We start from the raw sequence: 18,131 nt of genomic DNA, 5'->3' as shown, positions 1-18,131 counted from the left end.
ATCTTAATAATCACCTATTAAAACTGCCTAAGGTCGGAAAGTTTTCTTCACTTCATAGGGTATTAATAATCCTTATTTAAGCCAGGCGATACCTGCTAGCAGGGTACTCTGCTACCTGCTAGCAGCACTCTTGCAGTCAGTCAGTGGATGTAACCAATCATTCAGATACGAACTTTTTATCCATTATGCATGATAAGTAGAATGAATCTTAATTCCCCGCCCCCCCCAAAGGTATGCACTCTTGGTGTACAAAAGGAGTGTATTTGGTAAAACACATGCCGAACTTCGACATGCCTTAAAAAAAAAAATTATTTAAATACTACCTTTTTTATTCTTTTATTGATAGCAGACCATTTACACTACCATCTAAAAGAAATTTTAAAGAAAATAACATTATCATCGTAGCGGCCCTCATAGCCTCGAACCAAGGTAGCCTCACACAGCGGAAGACGGAACCAGAATGACGTCACACAGGCTTTTCCCAGCATTGATACTTAGCCTTCGCATTTTCGCACGCTTGAAAATTTTCACTTTTCATTTAATCACAAAAAATGGATATCATCATTTAAAAATCTAAAAGCGTGAAATGCATACTCTAGGAGTAATAATGGCATTTAGGCAATAAAAAATAATAGGAAACCACCCTATTGGGCCACCTGGAACAATTTGACGGACCATGTGGATGCATACACAAGACACTAATGTCATTCTCTTCTAAACACACTGCAGTGATAATAGCAATCCACCTGGGTTTTCAGAAACACCCAATGAAGTCATTCATGGTAACACCTTGAATACCATGAATCTTATTCCTGAATTTGTTATTGTCATGGCATGTATCAATGCCTTCTTAAGCTAACGAGCCGTGATGCTGGAGATTTGGCAACACAGGAGGTAGTCCGGCACGTTCCAGACTGTTCCAGACCACGTCGTGTATTGTTGTGAGTGTTTGCATGAGCAGTTGTGAGAGCATCGTTTCTGAGACTAATTGATCATTTTCAATTCGCAGTAGCTCCAAAAGTTAACTAAAAGTATTTCAAACACATCTATTTTCGGAAAATAGGGTATAATGGTAATTTTCTGGCGGTTTACGACGGATTCTTAGATGTATCTTCGCTGGAAAGATCGTGATTATCTGTTTTAGTAAGGTAAGGTATTTTTGTAATCGCTTTCGAGGTATTACTTATTGCTTATTGCAATCATAAGTTACGTCCTTAATCTCAGCATACGCGTTATTTTACCATCTTCTTTCGACTAGATGCCTAGAAGGTGTTGTGTACCAGGCTGTAAATCGAATTATGACAGCACGTACATTGAAAGGGAATGCTCCGGTATCAACGTTTGGATTCCCTAAAGATTCGGAAAGGAGAGAATTATGGCTGCGTGCTATTCCACGAAAGGCCTGGATTCCATCATCGAATTCTGCCGTTTGCGTCCTGCATTTTGAAGATAGTGATGTGATTAAGTCGCAGAAGTGTAGAAGTGCAAATGGTGTTGTGGAGGAGATTCCACTATCCTTCCCAAAATTGTGTGAAAATGCTGTGCCTCGTTTATTTGGAAATTTGCCTGGGTACTTAACCAGTCGAAAGCCAACTGAAAGAAAAGACCCTGACAGCAGGCGTAGAGAAACATTGGAGCGTCATAACGAGCAGGTAAACACGTTCCTTAACAGTGATGGTGTTAGGGGTTTTAATAATTTTATTAAGGCATTTCCTTAACATGTAGACAGCCAATTCTGGAATTGGAAAGTTAAAGACAACGATTGTGTATATTTTTATGTTTTGAACATTGACGATTTACATTTTGACGAGTTAAAGGTGGTGTGCAGTGTTTTTGTGCATAGGAATTTGATTATAAAGGTAACTCTCAGGGGCATTGAAATTCCTTCTCATGATTTAAGCTAGGTAATGCCTTCTGATCTGAGGCTAACTAGATGGTCACAATTTGAAAATTTATTAGCACGTTATATATATATTAGCATTCGAGAAAAAGAGATCGAGCAAAATAAGGAAAATTCAGACTCTTACCAGTTAGTGTGTGAAAGAGATCTATTCGCCTTTGTAAATACAATACTTGTGTATCCTTGTAAATACAAAACTTATTGAACGAATAAAATAGCTCTTGAAAATGTACTAGTTTTCTTTTCCATAACTGTCTTTCAGGTCTTGCATCCGAGAAGCTTGCCTATTACCTGTTGCTTTGGTGTGTGTATAATTTTACAACTCTTTCCTTAATTCAGATAAAATGTGCATTTCCTCTGAATAATTACATACAAATCCAGGCATTTCCCCGCGATCCATTCATGTTTTTCATGTTCTACCCTAAATGTTGCGATGGGTATATGTGCATTCTTAGGTATTTTTTGCTATGATTGTTTAAGTTAACTTCAAGATTTCATTTCTATGCCCTGATGTGTTAGTTGTGCTAAATTCCATTCGAAAATATCTCATATATTTTGTACAAGTTTATTTTGTAATATCTTTTATGTTCTTAATGGACAATTTTGTCCAAGAACAATAAATATTATTATTATTATCATCCTTAAGATCGCATCTGCAGAGTTCTTCAAAGGTAAGAAATGCGAAGTACTTACGGAACCTACTCTGAAACTCTTCCCAATGTTATTTATACATTATTTCGAAAGTTTTTCTCCACAATAATCGGTAATGAATTAAACCATTTATGCTTTCTAGACAAAATATGTTCAGCGTAATTTTTGGCGTCTCTGCGCATTCTTTCCTAATTGCGTAGGCAATGCTTGGCTAAGAGAATCGGACCATCGTAGGACGGATAGGACTACCTAATCCGCTATTGCGGCGTTGCCAAATTTAACAGCACGGCTCGTAAGCTTAAGAAGGCATTGCATGTATGCATGTGTGGTTTACAGAGGAAGCAGTAGTTGTCCCATTTCTGTACACTACCCAGACATGAAACTGTTGATTTTTCATTTTTTATTGCGAGGCCTGACTCAGCAATGTTCAAAGGATAATAACTTCATAATAGTTCCGTTCTGAGCTGAGATAACATGATCATTATTCATCACAAGGATACTGCTTTCATACATATAGCTTTCAGAGAAATGGGTGATGGTCACCTGACACCCCTCTGCCAGATTTGAGATGAAATCTCCCTGCAGACAGCTGGCTCAAGTTTATGAAGCAGTGGGAATTAGAGTACAATGACATTATCGCTGCCAAAGAGTGCAGCGGTCATGTGAAGTACAATCAGTCCTTGAATTGATCTTGAACAACATACTATGTGCATAAATAATAATGTATTGTTTGATAGAAAAAGTTTGGATTATGTATCCCCACATTTCCTGATTATTTGCGCTGTCTCTCCCTATTATTAGCCCACATACTCACGAGTTTACTCCATTTTCCAATCTCAAATTTGCAGCATTTTTCTGCCTCTAAGAGCCCCAAGACCTCAGACAGACAACAGCAAGGCAGTTAATTTGACTCTTGCTTGCCATAACATAGATTTTCCCAGACTTCAGCCCTTGTCCCCAGCCCACATTTCATTGACAGCCACGACGTCATACCTCTTGTTGCATAGTCCAGATCTACGTTGGGTGCATGTATTGAGATAACGTCCTGTGGCTTGAAGATCAGCTTCTCTACCACCGTGTTGATGTCAACTCGTGAGGGCCTCGATGGGTCCACTCGGTGCACCATCTCGAGCACTATGTCAAAGGAACTGGAGAACGTGCGGAACACCCCCTCAAAAGTCGAGCCATTCTGAGTGTGAACCTGCAACAAAAGGCAGACATTCAATCCCACTGCTGCATCTTATGTTTTATGACTGTCTTCACATTTTTTCCTTACACTTATTTGCAATCACATAAAGATCTATGTGCTTTCAATCCCCTTTCGGGTAAAAGAAACCCTTTCCAAGTACATACAATCACTCACAACCCCTACCTTTTCAGGGTTGCCCCGATTTTCAAGAATGGTGACCCCCAGGATATGAATAATTACACACCAATTTCAATATTTTAAGCAATATATATTAAATTAATTTCTCATAATTGCACATGAATAACTAATATCACATGTAATCACTATCCTATGAATTAACTTCAAAATTAAGTCATACAATAGTGGAACCAATGAAAAATCATTTGGCCATTTAAGTGTCAGCCAATCCGAGAAGACGTTATAAGCTGTTTGGATGAAGAGGGATGAGATACTGGAGGGACTCCCTGCAAAGCAAATACATACCTACGTATTGAGGCTTTAGATAACATCAGATGACTGCGTCACCATCGTTAGCTTTACGATGATATATTGAGTATATGAGAAGATTTCATCAATGATTAGATGATACATTTATTAAATTACAGAGGAAACCATACTTTTACCATCTTTATACGACCACGTCTTCTTCATTCTGATTCCAATTACCATCTACTGAAGACAACTGTTTTTAAGATGGATGTTTTTCAATTCACTTTTATGCCCATTCAACATATTTTTTTTGCTTTCCCAACTCTCGCAGATTTATAATCATATTCCTAAAAGCCATTTGAATACCCTTCACACCCCAGTTTTCTTCTTTTTATTATTTTAAGTAGGAATACACTGCTTTCTGATGGCATTACCTAATCTGTACATCAGACTCCCGATTATCCAGCTGCGGTTTATCTGTGTTACGGATTATTCACCAATGAGTTTACACTTCTCCAAAGTTTTCCGCAATCTTTAAAACAATATTAAATTGGCTGCAGAGCACCAGTAAATACCAATGTGTTTACATTCCAATGCAAGGCTACACTTAAGGGCTTGACATCTCCATTAGAATCCTCTTTGTGAACTGGAATTATTTCATTTACAAGCTGACAAGGAATTCTTCAAGTTTACTTGGACGTCCGCTCTAGCAATGCAGACAACAATCAAAGATGGGAAAAAAACTCTCTATTAATTTTAGAAATCACTTTCTTCAATAGTTAGCCACACATAAATTAAGAGAAATGTTATCCATGATTTTAAATTGTATATTTCACATCGCAAATGTGCTTTTGTTAACATAACTTCGCATGTGATTGAATACGGCTCAAGGGAACTGGATATTTCTTAGCACTCAGGGATGTTTATGCCGTGACAAACTGTACAAGAAGAGAATAGTAGAAGTGAAGGCAGCAGGAGAACTGGAAGCAGAGACAGCATGAGTCATAGCCAGGCACTTGCTTGCGAAGACAGCCAGCCACACGTCCTGGTTTCCTATAACTGCCACTGCTGCGTGATGGTGTGATCTCATGTCCATTGCATTTAAGGGAGCTCCATGCATCACGGTGTGCGACTGTGCTCACAAGGAGACATCGCCTGGGTGATGTTCAGGATCTGGATGCGGACATTATTTTCTGAAACTATATAGGTAAGGTAGAAAAAGTGTCAGCACTTCTTCCGCATAGGACCGGGTTCGAGAGACATTTGCATGTAAAGATTTCGCGCAGCATGACATCCCTTGAGTAATCATCGCCTTTCAACAATGGCCGTGGCGGTGCTGTCTAGGGTGCCAGTCCTTTAACCTGTAGGAAGTGTCCCAGGTTAGAGTCCCCGTGTCGGCAATATTTTTTCTCTCTTCTAATTTTTGAAAGCATTGTTAAATTTTATCCCCATTCATTTTATTTAGTTACTTTGTGATTTTTTAAAATTTAATATGAATTTTCGGATTTTAAACAAAACTCCGAGTAAGTAATTATATACGTCCTCTAATTCGCGTGGCTAGGCACAATTCTGAGTTTTGTTTAAAATCCATAAATTGATATTAAATTTAAAAAATCGTAAAGTAACTAAATAAAACAAATGGGGATAAAATGTGACAGTGACTTCAATTATAAGAGAGATTATAATTGTAAGAGAGAAAAAATATTGCCGACACAGGGACTTGAACCCGGGACACACACGATCAGAATCACAGGACTTGCCCCCTAGACCGCACCGCCATGGCCGTAGTTAGGAGGTAGCGCTTACTCGAGGGATGTCATGCTGGGCAAAATCTTTACGTGCGAATATCTCTCGAACCCAGGCCTATGTGGAAGAAATCTGTGACACTTTTTCTACCTTACCTATCTAGTTTCAGAAAATAACTTCCGCATCCAGATCCCAAACATCACTTTGGTGATGTCTCCTTGTGAGCATTAAGTTTTCACATAAGTGCGTAATCTATCCATGAGAGTGGCGTCATGTGGCTGTCTTTCATCCTGGAAACGCTGAATCGTAAGGTATGGGCTTGAATTAAATTCATGAGATAGCGTGTGAAGGCCTTTAGTAGGTGCCTAGCGAGTATCTAAGCAACAAAAAGTTGAAAAGCAGCAGTGGCTGGGACTGTTGTCATGACAGCAGAGACAATGATGATGAAAAAGATGAGAGAATTCCATCACATAAAAATGAAGTTTACTTAGCCTTCAAAACATTGAGAAATTTTGGTCTGGAATCCCACTTTAGTTCTCACTTACGTAACTTGGACACCTTAGTGGAGCTCGATGGTTACTATGCATTACTAGTTACGAAATTACGATGACAAGCTGCACAAACCACATGATACCACACTAAGCTTTCATTTACTTTAAACGTCCGATAAACAGTATTTTCTACCTGAATGATCCTGACTGTTTGCCATTAACAGATATTTTGAACTGTTCTTTTTACTGAACAGGTTCAAAGTGAATGATTCATCAAAATGAACAGTTTAACCCACCTCTACTCAACTACCGTCAAAATGTCTGGAACAGTATTCTAGAGTTAAAACATCAAAATAAAATTCACAATTCTCATGAATACCAGAGCACTTTTTGAGTACTGAAATAGGAAATCAAACAATGCTATCTAGATTTGAAAGCAAAGTGAAGCACACACCTGGACCACATTGCCCACATGCGAGGTTATAGCATGCATAAAATGGGCATTGTTGTAGATTCCTTCAGCCACAACATTCCGCTCTGGGCCACGTGTTCGAGGAGACCTGCAATGACAGAGATATGGGCGTCATCACAATCCAAATGCATATAAAATTAAAAAGACCACTAAGCATGTGCACATGCAAACTCCACCACAGACGTCACATGGCTCCAGGGGGTTCATCATGAAAACATCGTTAGCATCAACTCCACTGTTGTAACGTACAGCCATCAAGTAAATTGATAATTGAATACAGGAATTAAACGGAGCTTAATTAATTCAGCGTGGAGGTTTTCGGGGTTTCTACTGCGTAGATTCATCTCTGCAGACAACAGTTTCGCTGGCATTGCAGCAGGCTTCTTCAGGACAATGAGTGGAGATCCGTGGTATCGCTCGGCTCTTATACACCCCGGTGCCGGAGGTTGGTGCCTTCTCATTGGTTGGTTCAGAAGGCCCGGGTGGCTTCTCATTGGTCCATACCTCCTGGCTCTGTCCTCTCTCTCTGGGTTTACTCTTGAATGCTGCAATGCCGGCAAAACCGTCGTCTGCAGAGATGAATCTACGCAGTCGTAACCCCGAAAACCTCCACGCTGAATCCTCACCACACCGCGAAAGCCTACACAAGGAGCTAAACTAATGCTTACGTTGGCCGTGGCATTCATGCAATCAAACATTCAACTCAATTCAAAGTCCTTTGTGATCATTTATCTCCCAGACAAAAATCTTCATCTCAACCCTGACGCATCCACCCTCTCCTTTCCATCAGTGCATGACATTTATTAAAAGTACAAGCAATTTTTACGTAAAAACATAATTAAATTTTTAAAACTATTTCATTACAATAATTACAACAAAAACAATAATTGGTAAACTTCATTTCAGTGTAATGAAAATCAAAATATGATGCCAAATCTAAATTGATACTCAAGCATAAAGCCTTTACCATGAAAACACAAAAAATAGTAGGTGATTAACATAATTAACTTGGCTTCCTTAATTACAATCAAATAAAGGAACTTGCAAATTTAGTTAGCCAAATTAAAATCAAAATGTAGTGTCAAATTTAAGCTTAAAGTGGAGCAAAGGAGCCTGCTTCTAAAATTTGTGGAGTGTAAGAAAACTTAATTAGGTTTGGCATTAAGGATGAATAACACAATAAAATATCATCACGGTCTAAATATTCCTAAAACCACAAGTAATTTGTTTTATACCTATCAAATTTATAATAAATATGTAATGCTTCATAAGTGGGTGGTGCTGGCAAAGTGCTTTCAAAGTCAGTCCACCTCATAGCGAGCGCATGGAGCAAGAGGCTGTTGGGCGACACAGGGAAGTGAGCCGACGGATATGTATTCTCAAAGGTAAGCTGACCGTGGTGACTGCAGTGCAGTGCAGTGCAGTGCTGATTCATGACTTTAATCTGAAAAGTGCACGTAGTTCATTTAAATCACCTACACTTATGCTGTGTCCAGAACTTAGAAGGAAGGAAAGGTTATGTTGTCTTGATGGACCAGAGGTTCTAAAGACCAATTCTATTCAAAGACCACCAACATCATGAGCCTTTGGAAAAGTTGACTTGCGAAGGAAGGGTGGCAGCAGGTCAAGTCCTCGCCTGCCAAACAGGAGGTCAAGGGTTCGAGTCCCGCCTGGGTATGTTACCCCTATCCAGGGCATCATTTCTTGTGTGCGTCAAAACTGTTAACACATGAATATCCCCAATGTAAATGGCCATGTAGAGCTGTTTTTAGTGGTATGGAAGTAAATGAATTTTTAAAAATAAAACAAATGCCAAAAAACTGCACACAGGAAAATGGAAGAAAAGTGACGTACTTTGCTATACAGCCACAGATTATTCTGCAATCATATGGCATGATAAAAATTACATAAAAGACAATGTCATCCACGTGTCATAGGGGCAGAGCACGCGAGACGGGGAAGGAATCCAAAGCCATAATTGAAAATAATGCTAATATGGGAGGTAGGACCAAAATATAAAACCGTATGAGTGCCTCAGAAAAGTTTCTGATATAATTGGAAGTTGTTCTTGTATTTGAAGGACATTACGGTGGTAAATGCTCGTCTTGCTATTGATTCATAAGATAAAAATTACTAGGAGGGATTTGATTCTTTCCCGACAAATGGTGGCGGTGAATGTCTCTTTGGCTCCCCACCAGATTAGGCACTTCACTTCTGCTGGCATTTCGATATAATCACCAAGTAGTCGATACAAATATGATTAGCCAATAACAACTTCAACAGAGACAAAGGGCTAAAAACCAGCATCCCTGGGGATGATGAAAAAGTATTTCATCAAAACATCGGCAGAAATGGAGTGCCTTAACCCAGTAGGAAGCCTGACGGAAGTTCACAGCAACCAAAAAGCTACAAAACATTGCATTTTGAGCCCAAACACTGATATTTCATACCCAATTTGCCACCACACGAGTTCCACAGTAAAACCAATTTACATGGTTTCTGGAGGGATAACTATGTGAAATTTTATTTGTTATGTAAATGGAGAAAAGTATTATGGAATCTTCGCCAAAAATGCTAATTTAAGTAACTAAGAGGGTGTTTTATAAAAGCCATTCCAAGAATAAGTAAAAAAATAATGAAAACTTTAATTACTTTGTGAGTAAAAAATCTTATACATACATTAGTGGGAACATTTCATAATCAAGTTCAACTAAAATGTACTCCATAAGATTAAGTAGGGATTTCCATTACTTTAAGAGTACAGCAATAATAGTTACATGCATAGCATGTGCTTCAATGCACGCCACACAAGAAGGCATACATCATTTTTTTGACCCTGCCCTGAATCCCTACACCTTCTTTTGGCAAGAGCTACAAAAATTGCTTGTTTTACTTTAATTGCAACAATTAGTCTAGCTTGTATGGTTCGATCAGTATTATAGGCTGACTCAAGAGACAGGGATACCCCAATCTTACGAAGTACATATTTGGAACTGATTGAAATGTTTTCTTTCAATAGCGTGCTCATCAGTAAGTTAATAGTTAACTCAGCATTAATCCCTGATATAACACCATCAAATTGAAAACTGATTTTCTAAAATTTTAATCAAATGAAAATTGATTTTTTTTTTTATTTCAACAGATTCCTCTCTAATTTATAACCTACACAACAGAAACCACTACACAGACATTCCTTACGATGCACCCTGTATGCAGGAGTGAGAGTGGAATTACAAAACTATTGCCTTCCAATCATGCATGCACTATGATAAGAAAATTTTGAAGTCAAGCCTGATATAATCACATATAATTAATAGATGGAAAAAGGCTGTATTGTGAGTAACAAATAAAAAAATAGAACTTTCAAAATAAAAAAGATGGTGAGTAGGACATTTTCAGCATAATGCATAGACACACATTGCGTGTGCTTAATTGGGGGGGAGGGAGCACTCAAAGTGAATTTACAAGAGTAAATGAATTTTGGTTCAAATAGAATCAATATTCAATAAAATAGCAAAATAAGACTAAAAATTGTTTACATCACAGTTGGAAATTTTACATAAAAATAAGGAATATAGAGAGCACAGTTATATTTGTGCTAATTAGGAATTGGGGTGCATAAACTTGTGGGAACAACTGAGAATGAATGGAATGGGGAACATGCACAATTTTTTTAAAGTACTGGAATAAGAAGGCCTCTACCTCAAATGTACTCGCCGAAAATTTCGCGTATGAATAATGCTTTTTAGCTGAGTTATGAGTCTTTAAAAATTGATCTTCATCGGCTGCTTGAAAACACGACGTCATCGGAGCGTGACGTCACGGCACGGTATCCACCGATGACAGAGTGAGGAAGTGGATAGAAAATCGATCTGCGGGGGCTCAAATGCAAATTTGGCGAAAATAATTGCTGCTGTAACGACAAAATGCAGACTGTGAATATTTTGGGTTGCCAAGGCGTTGTTGAAATAAATAAAGGGGATTGTTTGGGGAGATTTGGAAAGAAAAAAATCAGCCGCCGTAAGGAAATCGAGCTATAGTAAACTGAGGTATTTTGCTTTCTTAAATCCCTCTTAAGTCAATTTGTCCTTTTAGGAACTACCTCAAAGCCCGACGAAGATTTTTACATCGATATCTTGCATTCAAGGCTCTATCACTCAACTCTCTTTAGCGAAGTGAATGGTGTACCGTGCGATGACGTCAGGAGGCGTTTCAGGTCACGTGACTTCAAGCGATATTTGAGCATTTTTAATTAGCATTTATTGACGTTTGTGGAGTACTAGGAGAGTTTTGGCTTATATATTTGGACTCGTGAGAAAATTTTCTATTCAATGAGACTAACTAGCATGATGAACAAATTTCATGCATGTTCCCCATTCAAGCCATTCATTCAGAATTTAAGCAATGGAAAGATTGAATTGAGTTTTTTCATGCATTGAAGGCTGGGTAAAGAACTATGTAACTGGCAGTCTTGGCCATGCTCTGCTTCTGAGCACAGATTGACAGTACTGCAGTTACCAACGGTATTTATCAACAGGAAAAAAAGCACACACTCAACACACTGGGGACAGGTCACAAGTTAACTTGTGTTTCACAATGTGCCATCTGTTACCGATGGGTCAGGAGCTCGTTTTTTCTAAATTTGGCCTTTCTATGCCACCTGTAATTATGCATTGTAGCTACTTCATCTAAGCACCGATTACATCAAAAATAAATGTATTGAAGTCGAATGCCTTTGTGTTTTTGTTAGTTATTGAGTTATAAAGTAATTCAATTAATAATAATAGACAAGCTTGCAGGGAAATATATCCAGCCACAGACTTAAGTTTGGAAAAAAAATCTGATCTTTAATGTGTTGTATAAGAATGATTGTCACAGTTAGCAAAGTTAGCAATCACGGGATTGCAATGGCATTCTGAAGTTCTGCATATGAGTTCAAACTACCTACACCCTAAATTTGGTCATTGACAAGGATTAGGGAGAGGACCAATAAAGAATTTGCAACCAGGAGTATTATGATTGAAATGCAGTTGATTCAATAAAGTGTGTCATAAGTGCCATGACTTACGATTAACGTCATTAATTGTTTAATAGTTTGTGTAATAATTTATAGTTAGTATGCACTGTTTTCGCATCGATAATGAGCAGTCCAGGGGCCCTATCCGCTAAGGAAATCTCTCGTAGGGTTTTTGCCTATTTCTCGGAAAGACGTCATTATATCGGAATGAGCTATTCACTAAGGTCTAATAGAACTTTCCGCTACGGAGGGCTGAAGCCCCACCCACCCCCAGGCCCATTCCCTGCTATGCGAGGGAAAACAAGCAGTGGCAAATTACAAATAATTATAAGGACTAGCCACAATGGGCTAGTTAGATAATTTTTAAAAATTTGAATGACAACGACTTTGTTGGTGGCCAAATCCGGAATTTTATGAAATTATGGAGCACTAGCTTCTGCTCCTATGACACCCTGGTTGTCACCTGTATAAGAGCCCCGCTTTGGCCAGCATCTGTAGTAAATATGGTAAATTTCAGTGTATAAGCATGAGTGAATGAGAGAATGTCATTTCAAAGATTCAGGATTAAAATCACCTTAGGTCACCAGGAAGAATCCATCTAAAATTTAAAAGTCATATCAAGAATAATATCAAGCAAAACTCTAATGTGAAATTCTTCCGATAAAACAACCCATTCCCTACGACCGGGAATTGAACTTGGATGCCCCAATTTCTGGGCTATTGCTTGAGCCAGTTGAGCTACCGCGGCTGCATATCCTACACTGAAAATTTGTGCACTATACATAACAAGATGGTCTGGACTGCTGCACACATTATTTCACAGAGCATAAATCATTTGCCTTGACCAGAGAGTTGCTAGGAGAGTTGGCTAATATAATTGCCTGCGACCTAAAACGACAATATTTATTAAAATTAACAGTTTTTCACTTACTTCCTCTGCGCTCCATATTCATGGACATGATTAACAATTGCCAGACGATATTCAGCCATTGGCTGCGTGAAGATTCGTCATGCATTCCTTAACGCAGCCCACAGTAACTTTGGCAATCCCTGCCTCTCCTTCCGATGACGGGGGAGGGCACGGAATATATCCCAAAAAGCATAGAGGAGAGTGTAAAAGAGCTCCCGAATGACAGAAATGGAATCGAAATGTTCTGAGACAGAAATCGAAAGTTCGATTGTGAAATCTCGGAAATGAGAAGACTTACAAAGAAATCATTTAATTTGGATTGTGGTTTGTAAAAATAATGCATTGATTTATTAAAGAACTTTCATTGATTAGAGTATACATGATGCTTAAAATGTGGGGAGATAGCAAATGAAAACGATCCTTGTAATGAGATAACCTATTAATATTATGGGATTCAGATTTTCTCTCATTTAAGCAAAAAATATCAGCTCACTGAAACTAAGTCAGTGAATCACAAGATAGGAAGTTTCCAATTTGTGTAGTAACTAGAAATGATTGCACACTATCTCATAAGGCTAATTCTCTGCCTTACAATTTCTCTGATTAGTTTTTCTGTATGGTAATGTTTATGCAGCAACTCCCATCCAGTGGTCACCCACTAAACCATCACATATATTCCTTCCACTCAAACTTTCAATGCCAATGAGTGGGGGGAAGGCCTGAGAAATCTGACCGCCTCCACTATAATTTCAACTAAATAGAATACACAACGCAGCAGCTGACCTTAGCTTTGGCAATTGAAACACAGAAGGAAGACTAAAGGGAAAAATATTCAGTCTTCACTCTTGCAGCTACATGGGCCATTCCCTGCCACTCCCAGTCACAAGGCAATTTAACGTCCCACCACAGGTGAAGAGGGCACACAGTTGTCACTTTCTCTGAAGCACACTTTTTGGGATAAGTTCTGCCTTTCTCAGTGAAGTGAAGGTGGCCTTTTTTTATTGAGACTGTACTATGGAAGAAAGTGACAAGAAGTTTGGGTTAATTTAAGAGTTAGGAATTTCTACGTAATAACTGAAGGAAAATATATTCCCTCCGCTGTCTCCTGATGAATATACTTGAATTTTAGCTGATGTTTGCTCCTCTAAGGATAAGAAATCGCCATGTAGAAAGCTACACTCTTTTCCAAATAAATTTTAAAGAATACATGTATGGGGTTATGCTTCTTTTGAAAATCAGGTAGCTATAGGGACTGTCGGGGGTGTAAAAACACACCTATCTACTTCCTTACCATCTCAAAAACTACTAAGATGACTACATAACCAATTGGAGGAATAAAAGCACAACCAATGAGGAAAGTCAATCGAAGGGAATGTAACAATGCTGACCTAAATGCAAGTATGTTTTAGTTTTACTGGGATTGGGGCCGTTAAAATCAGGCATCATAAGAAGAATATTACAAATCTCTAAACCAGTAACATACTGATGTTGAAAGGTAGTTTTGGAATGAAGTTCATGCAAGTTGAAATACATCAAATTGAGTATAAAATCTTACTCTAGAGACTGAAAAAGCAATTCTTAGCATTTAACACAAACAACACAAATTCACATAATTTTATTCAAACAACAAAATTGCAAGATATTAATGAATAAAAAGTTAAATTAAGGGAACAGTCAATGTAACTCCATTCACTATGCACGCAGACTGAAGGAAGACAAGCGCTGATGCTCATTGCTGCTGTTGTAAATGCCTACTCAACAAATCTACAAGTATTTCATGCCTAAAGTAATTTCCAATGACAGTGATGTTAATTAGTTCACAGAGAAATAAATCCCGTCAATGACTAAATAAAAAATATTTTTAGACGCAACATAGGTAAATACACTAGGGATGGATAAACTTCAGCGGTCTATTGTATCATCTCCTCACAACCGTATGCTCTACTTCAACATATTCTAGAAAAAATACATTAAACCGACATAGATAACGTTCTTTCTGCATATGATAGTAGGCAAGATTTCTTAAGAAATGTCGACTTTCACCTTGGTAACCACAGAGTATGGTAACTGAAATGAAATACCTAGTTCTTCAGACCATAATTGCACGTCAATGTCACCTAGCTGCCATGCTGAGGTTGTACAATGACGATAAAAACACGCCCAGTAATTGAACAAATACGACAACCATTTTGGGCTTCTTACAAAGCCTGTCATTAAGTAATTAGAAAATATTACGATACCTCTCAATAATCCACAACATAGATGACCACAAAAACTTTTCACGTTTCATTACAACATTTTAATACACTAATGGATCGCCCGAAAGGAAGGCTTTGCAGAACCAGCAGAGGAAATCAAAGATCAGCGTTGAGAAAGTAACATAAACAACTGGAGAAAGCAAAGTGTCTCTCAGATTGTTTGCCAGGCCAATTGATGTAGTATCTAAGTCCAAAATTCAATTAACAGTACTTAAGCGCAATTAATAAGCTGTCAAGAATATGAAAGCTATTGAGTCTATAACGCATCACTAACCAAGGAGGAAAAGACTTATACGGTACAGGGTAAATCGAGGTTAGATACATCATAAGTGTGAGATTACTCAAACCCAAGGTACAACAGACGTGACGAGTGCAGGGAACCCATCACAGAGCGTTTTCTTCCGCACCCCCTGCTAAGCTTAAATTTTAACAAACTGTATACGCACCTTGTAGAATTAGAACGGTTTTTCCGCTTGTTATTCATTTTGCCTTCCTCGTTTCTGCCGGGGTAGGCGCCTTCTCGTTTTCTTGTAGGGACCGGAATTTTGGCTACTTTTCTTGCAACTCAGCAACGAAAAATATTTCTCTAACAACCGAAGAGGCTGCTAAAATCTAAACTTCACTTTACGTCTCTAATAGCGGGAATATATTCAATTGTAAATAAATAGTAATATCCAAGACTTCGATGTAGGATATACAATTCTCCCAGCTACGTTACCTCAATGGCAGGTATAGGAGCGCAAGAATACGTTTAATAGGTGACGTAATCGATTGAAGTAAATGATAAACGCAAGAGATAATGGAGGATTATAGATTTAATTGGCATAGTATATACAAAAATATAGTTAAATAATAATTTATATTCATATTAAAAGAAGCAATATCACCATAATGGCAGTTACGCACGGGTTTCGCTGTTGACGCGGAGTCATAAACAAAATAGGTTGTTAGTCCGAGGTCCGTACCTCCGTACCGTCCGTATAATTTGACGGAACCGACGGAATAATGGAACGCGCGGAACGAACGTAGAGCTCTCGGAACGAACACCAGCGTACGCGTCGCACTGTGCGCCACTGTGCGCGATGCAGCATGGGATGATGGGATCATTTGTCGTGGTTGGATTTTCGATCGCGAGATTTGCCACTTCGGTGGTGGTCCCCTGAAATTCCTTAGCTATATGTCCTACATCTTAGAGATATTTTGTGAATTTCGTTTGCATTGGGTGATAAACATTGAGAGACAGGATATCGGCGATAACTGTGACAATTACTTCTTTTCACTCCGGATTTATTTACAAATATCACAATAGGAATTACGTATAGTCAATTTTGTTATCATGATCCGCATACGGTGCAAATATTTCTCTCATTTACACGATATTACTAAATCCATCTGTCGTGTGGTGAGATTTTTTATGTTTGCGTTTTTTTCGAGGCATCACTCGCAATTTGAATAGCTTATCCCTTTCATTGCGTAACATTTGCCAGAGTTGTTTCACATTGGCGGAGATATTTCTTCACTGCAATCACTTTGTTTTTCGAAATTATGAAAAAATAAAAAAAGGATTTGTATATTCATTTGACTATCAATTAAACAATTTGTTAATGGCATCACAGTAATGCCATCCGCACCCGCGTGATAAATGCTCCGGAAATTTATGCAACTCATTTCACAAACATTAGGAACGACGGACGACATATTTTTACGTAGCAACTACTATAAGCTTGAAATAATTTCTGAAATGTTGGCGGAATTAAATTATACTACTGAATTATAAAATGAGATAAATATTTCTGCTGACGTCATCCACTATTCATACATCAAATTTTGGGTAAACAAAATTTTTCGAATTTTAATTTTCACATTTCTAAATTTTTAAATTTACTTATAGTAACTTAAAGGGTCTAGCAGGTTAAGATTAAGGTTAAGATGGCGAAAAGTGCCCCCCGATATTTTGAAAAATAAAAAATATGCACTTAAAGTGCATCCAAAATTATGTGTTTACCCAAAGTTTCAGGTCTCAACAATGGAAAATAACACCAGAAAAAATTAAAACCCGATTTTTACTTTTTTAACCATATCTCCAGTTTTTATTTTCATAAAATCGTTTTCTTGATTTTAAATTGTGTATACTATTATATAATAGTAAATAGGACGCTAAACCATATGGTTTAGCGTCCTGAATTTTTTTTTTCAAAATTTTTACACCGAAAACCAAACTTTTACATAAGTTTGAAAATTTCAAAATTAAATTAAAAATTTTAGAAAGCAATAGACCCGCCGAAAAAAATATATGTTGTTACCCCTATTTTAAAGTATAATCCTATTTTTTCAGATATTTAAAATTGGTGGAACAGGGTCAAAAACACGAATAACTGCTTTCTGCCATTTGCATCTATGTATTCCAGGAGGATATTTGATTTGATTTAATTGTTGAGAGCAGGGGCGCTGACTTACAAAAAATATCGGGGGTATTACCCTGGGAAGAGGTTAAATTCAAAGCGTGTCGCAGCACCGTAACACTATCATAATTCACACCACTTGTTTTCAGTTAACCTGCTTACTACACCTTAAAATTATTTGTTTTAACACATTATTGAATGTGTTTTAAAAGGTATCTATCGTCAAACATGGGAAAATACCAATATATGTTTGTGATTTCAAAAAGCATGATATAACTTAATTATTTTCTTGAGTTATTGAGGGGGCTCCGCCCCCCCTAACGAATCTTTGAGGGGGCTCGAGCCCCCTCAGGCCCCATGGAGTCGGCGCCACTGGTTGAGAGCAACGATTGTTGATCAGTTTCTAATATTATTGATTAAGAATAAACAATAGCATAAACAATGCCTATCACACTTAGGTTAATCGTAATTATTGTTTATAAACATACTGTTAAGCTTTAACCTTCCGTCGGGCGCAATGGTTCTGACAGGCTCAGCGGAAGTGTTTTTTCACTTCTCCATGCCAATAGGTGCCAAAAACCCCTTTATACTCATAGTAGCTGTTTGCTTTGGCACGCTGTATGTAGCCTTTCGAAAGGCTACATATAGCGTGCTTTTCGCATTTTT

General features: G+C 38.0%; 1 protein-coding gene across 2 annotated transcripts in view; it reads right to left on the bottom strand.

Annotated features, from left to right (window-relative positions):
• Window positions 1-16,042, bottom strand: part of LOC124155331 (ataxin-2-like protein) — a 78,959-nt gene extending 62,917 nt beyond the window's left edge. Inside the window, exons 1-3 of one of the 2 annotated variants that reach the window (XM_046529059.1) lie at window positions 15,510-16,042; window positions 6,861-6,966; window positions 3,545-3,752 (exon numbers count right to left, since the gene is read on the bottom strand). In XM_046529059.1, the coding sequence (XP_046385015.1) occupies window positions 3,545-3,752; window positions 6,861-6,966; window positions 15,510-15,547 (352 nt within the window). In that variant the 5' untranslated portion in view covers window positions 15,548-16,042. The remainder of the gene's footprint in view (window positions 1-3,544; window positions 3,753-6,860; window positions 6,967-15,509) is intronic. The other variant, XM_046529058.1, reaches the window with a different exon arrangement.
• Window positions 16,043-18,131: the final 2,089 nt, after the last annotated feature.

The sequence above is a fragment of the Ischnura elegans genome, chromosome 3 (assembly GCF_921293095.1).
Source record: "Ischnura elegans chromosome 3, ioIscEleg1.1, whole genome shotgun sequence".
Classification (NCBI taxonomy): Eukaryota; Metazoa; Arthropoda; class Insecta; order Odonata; family Coenagrionidae; genus Ischnura; species Ischnura elegans.
This window is presented reverse-complemented; position numbering and strand designations above follow the sequence as displayed.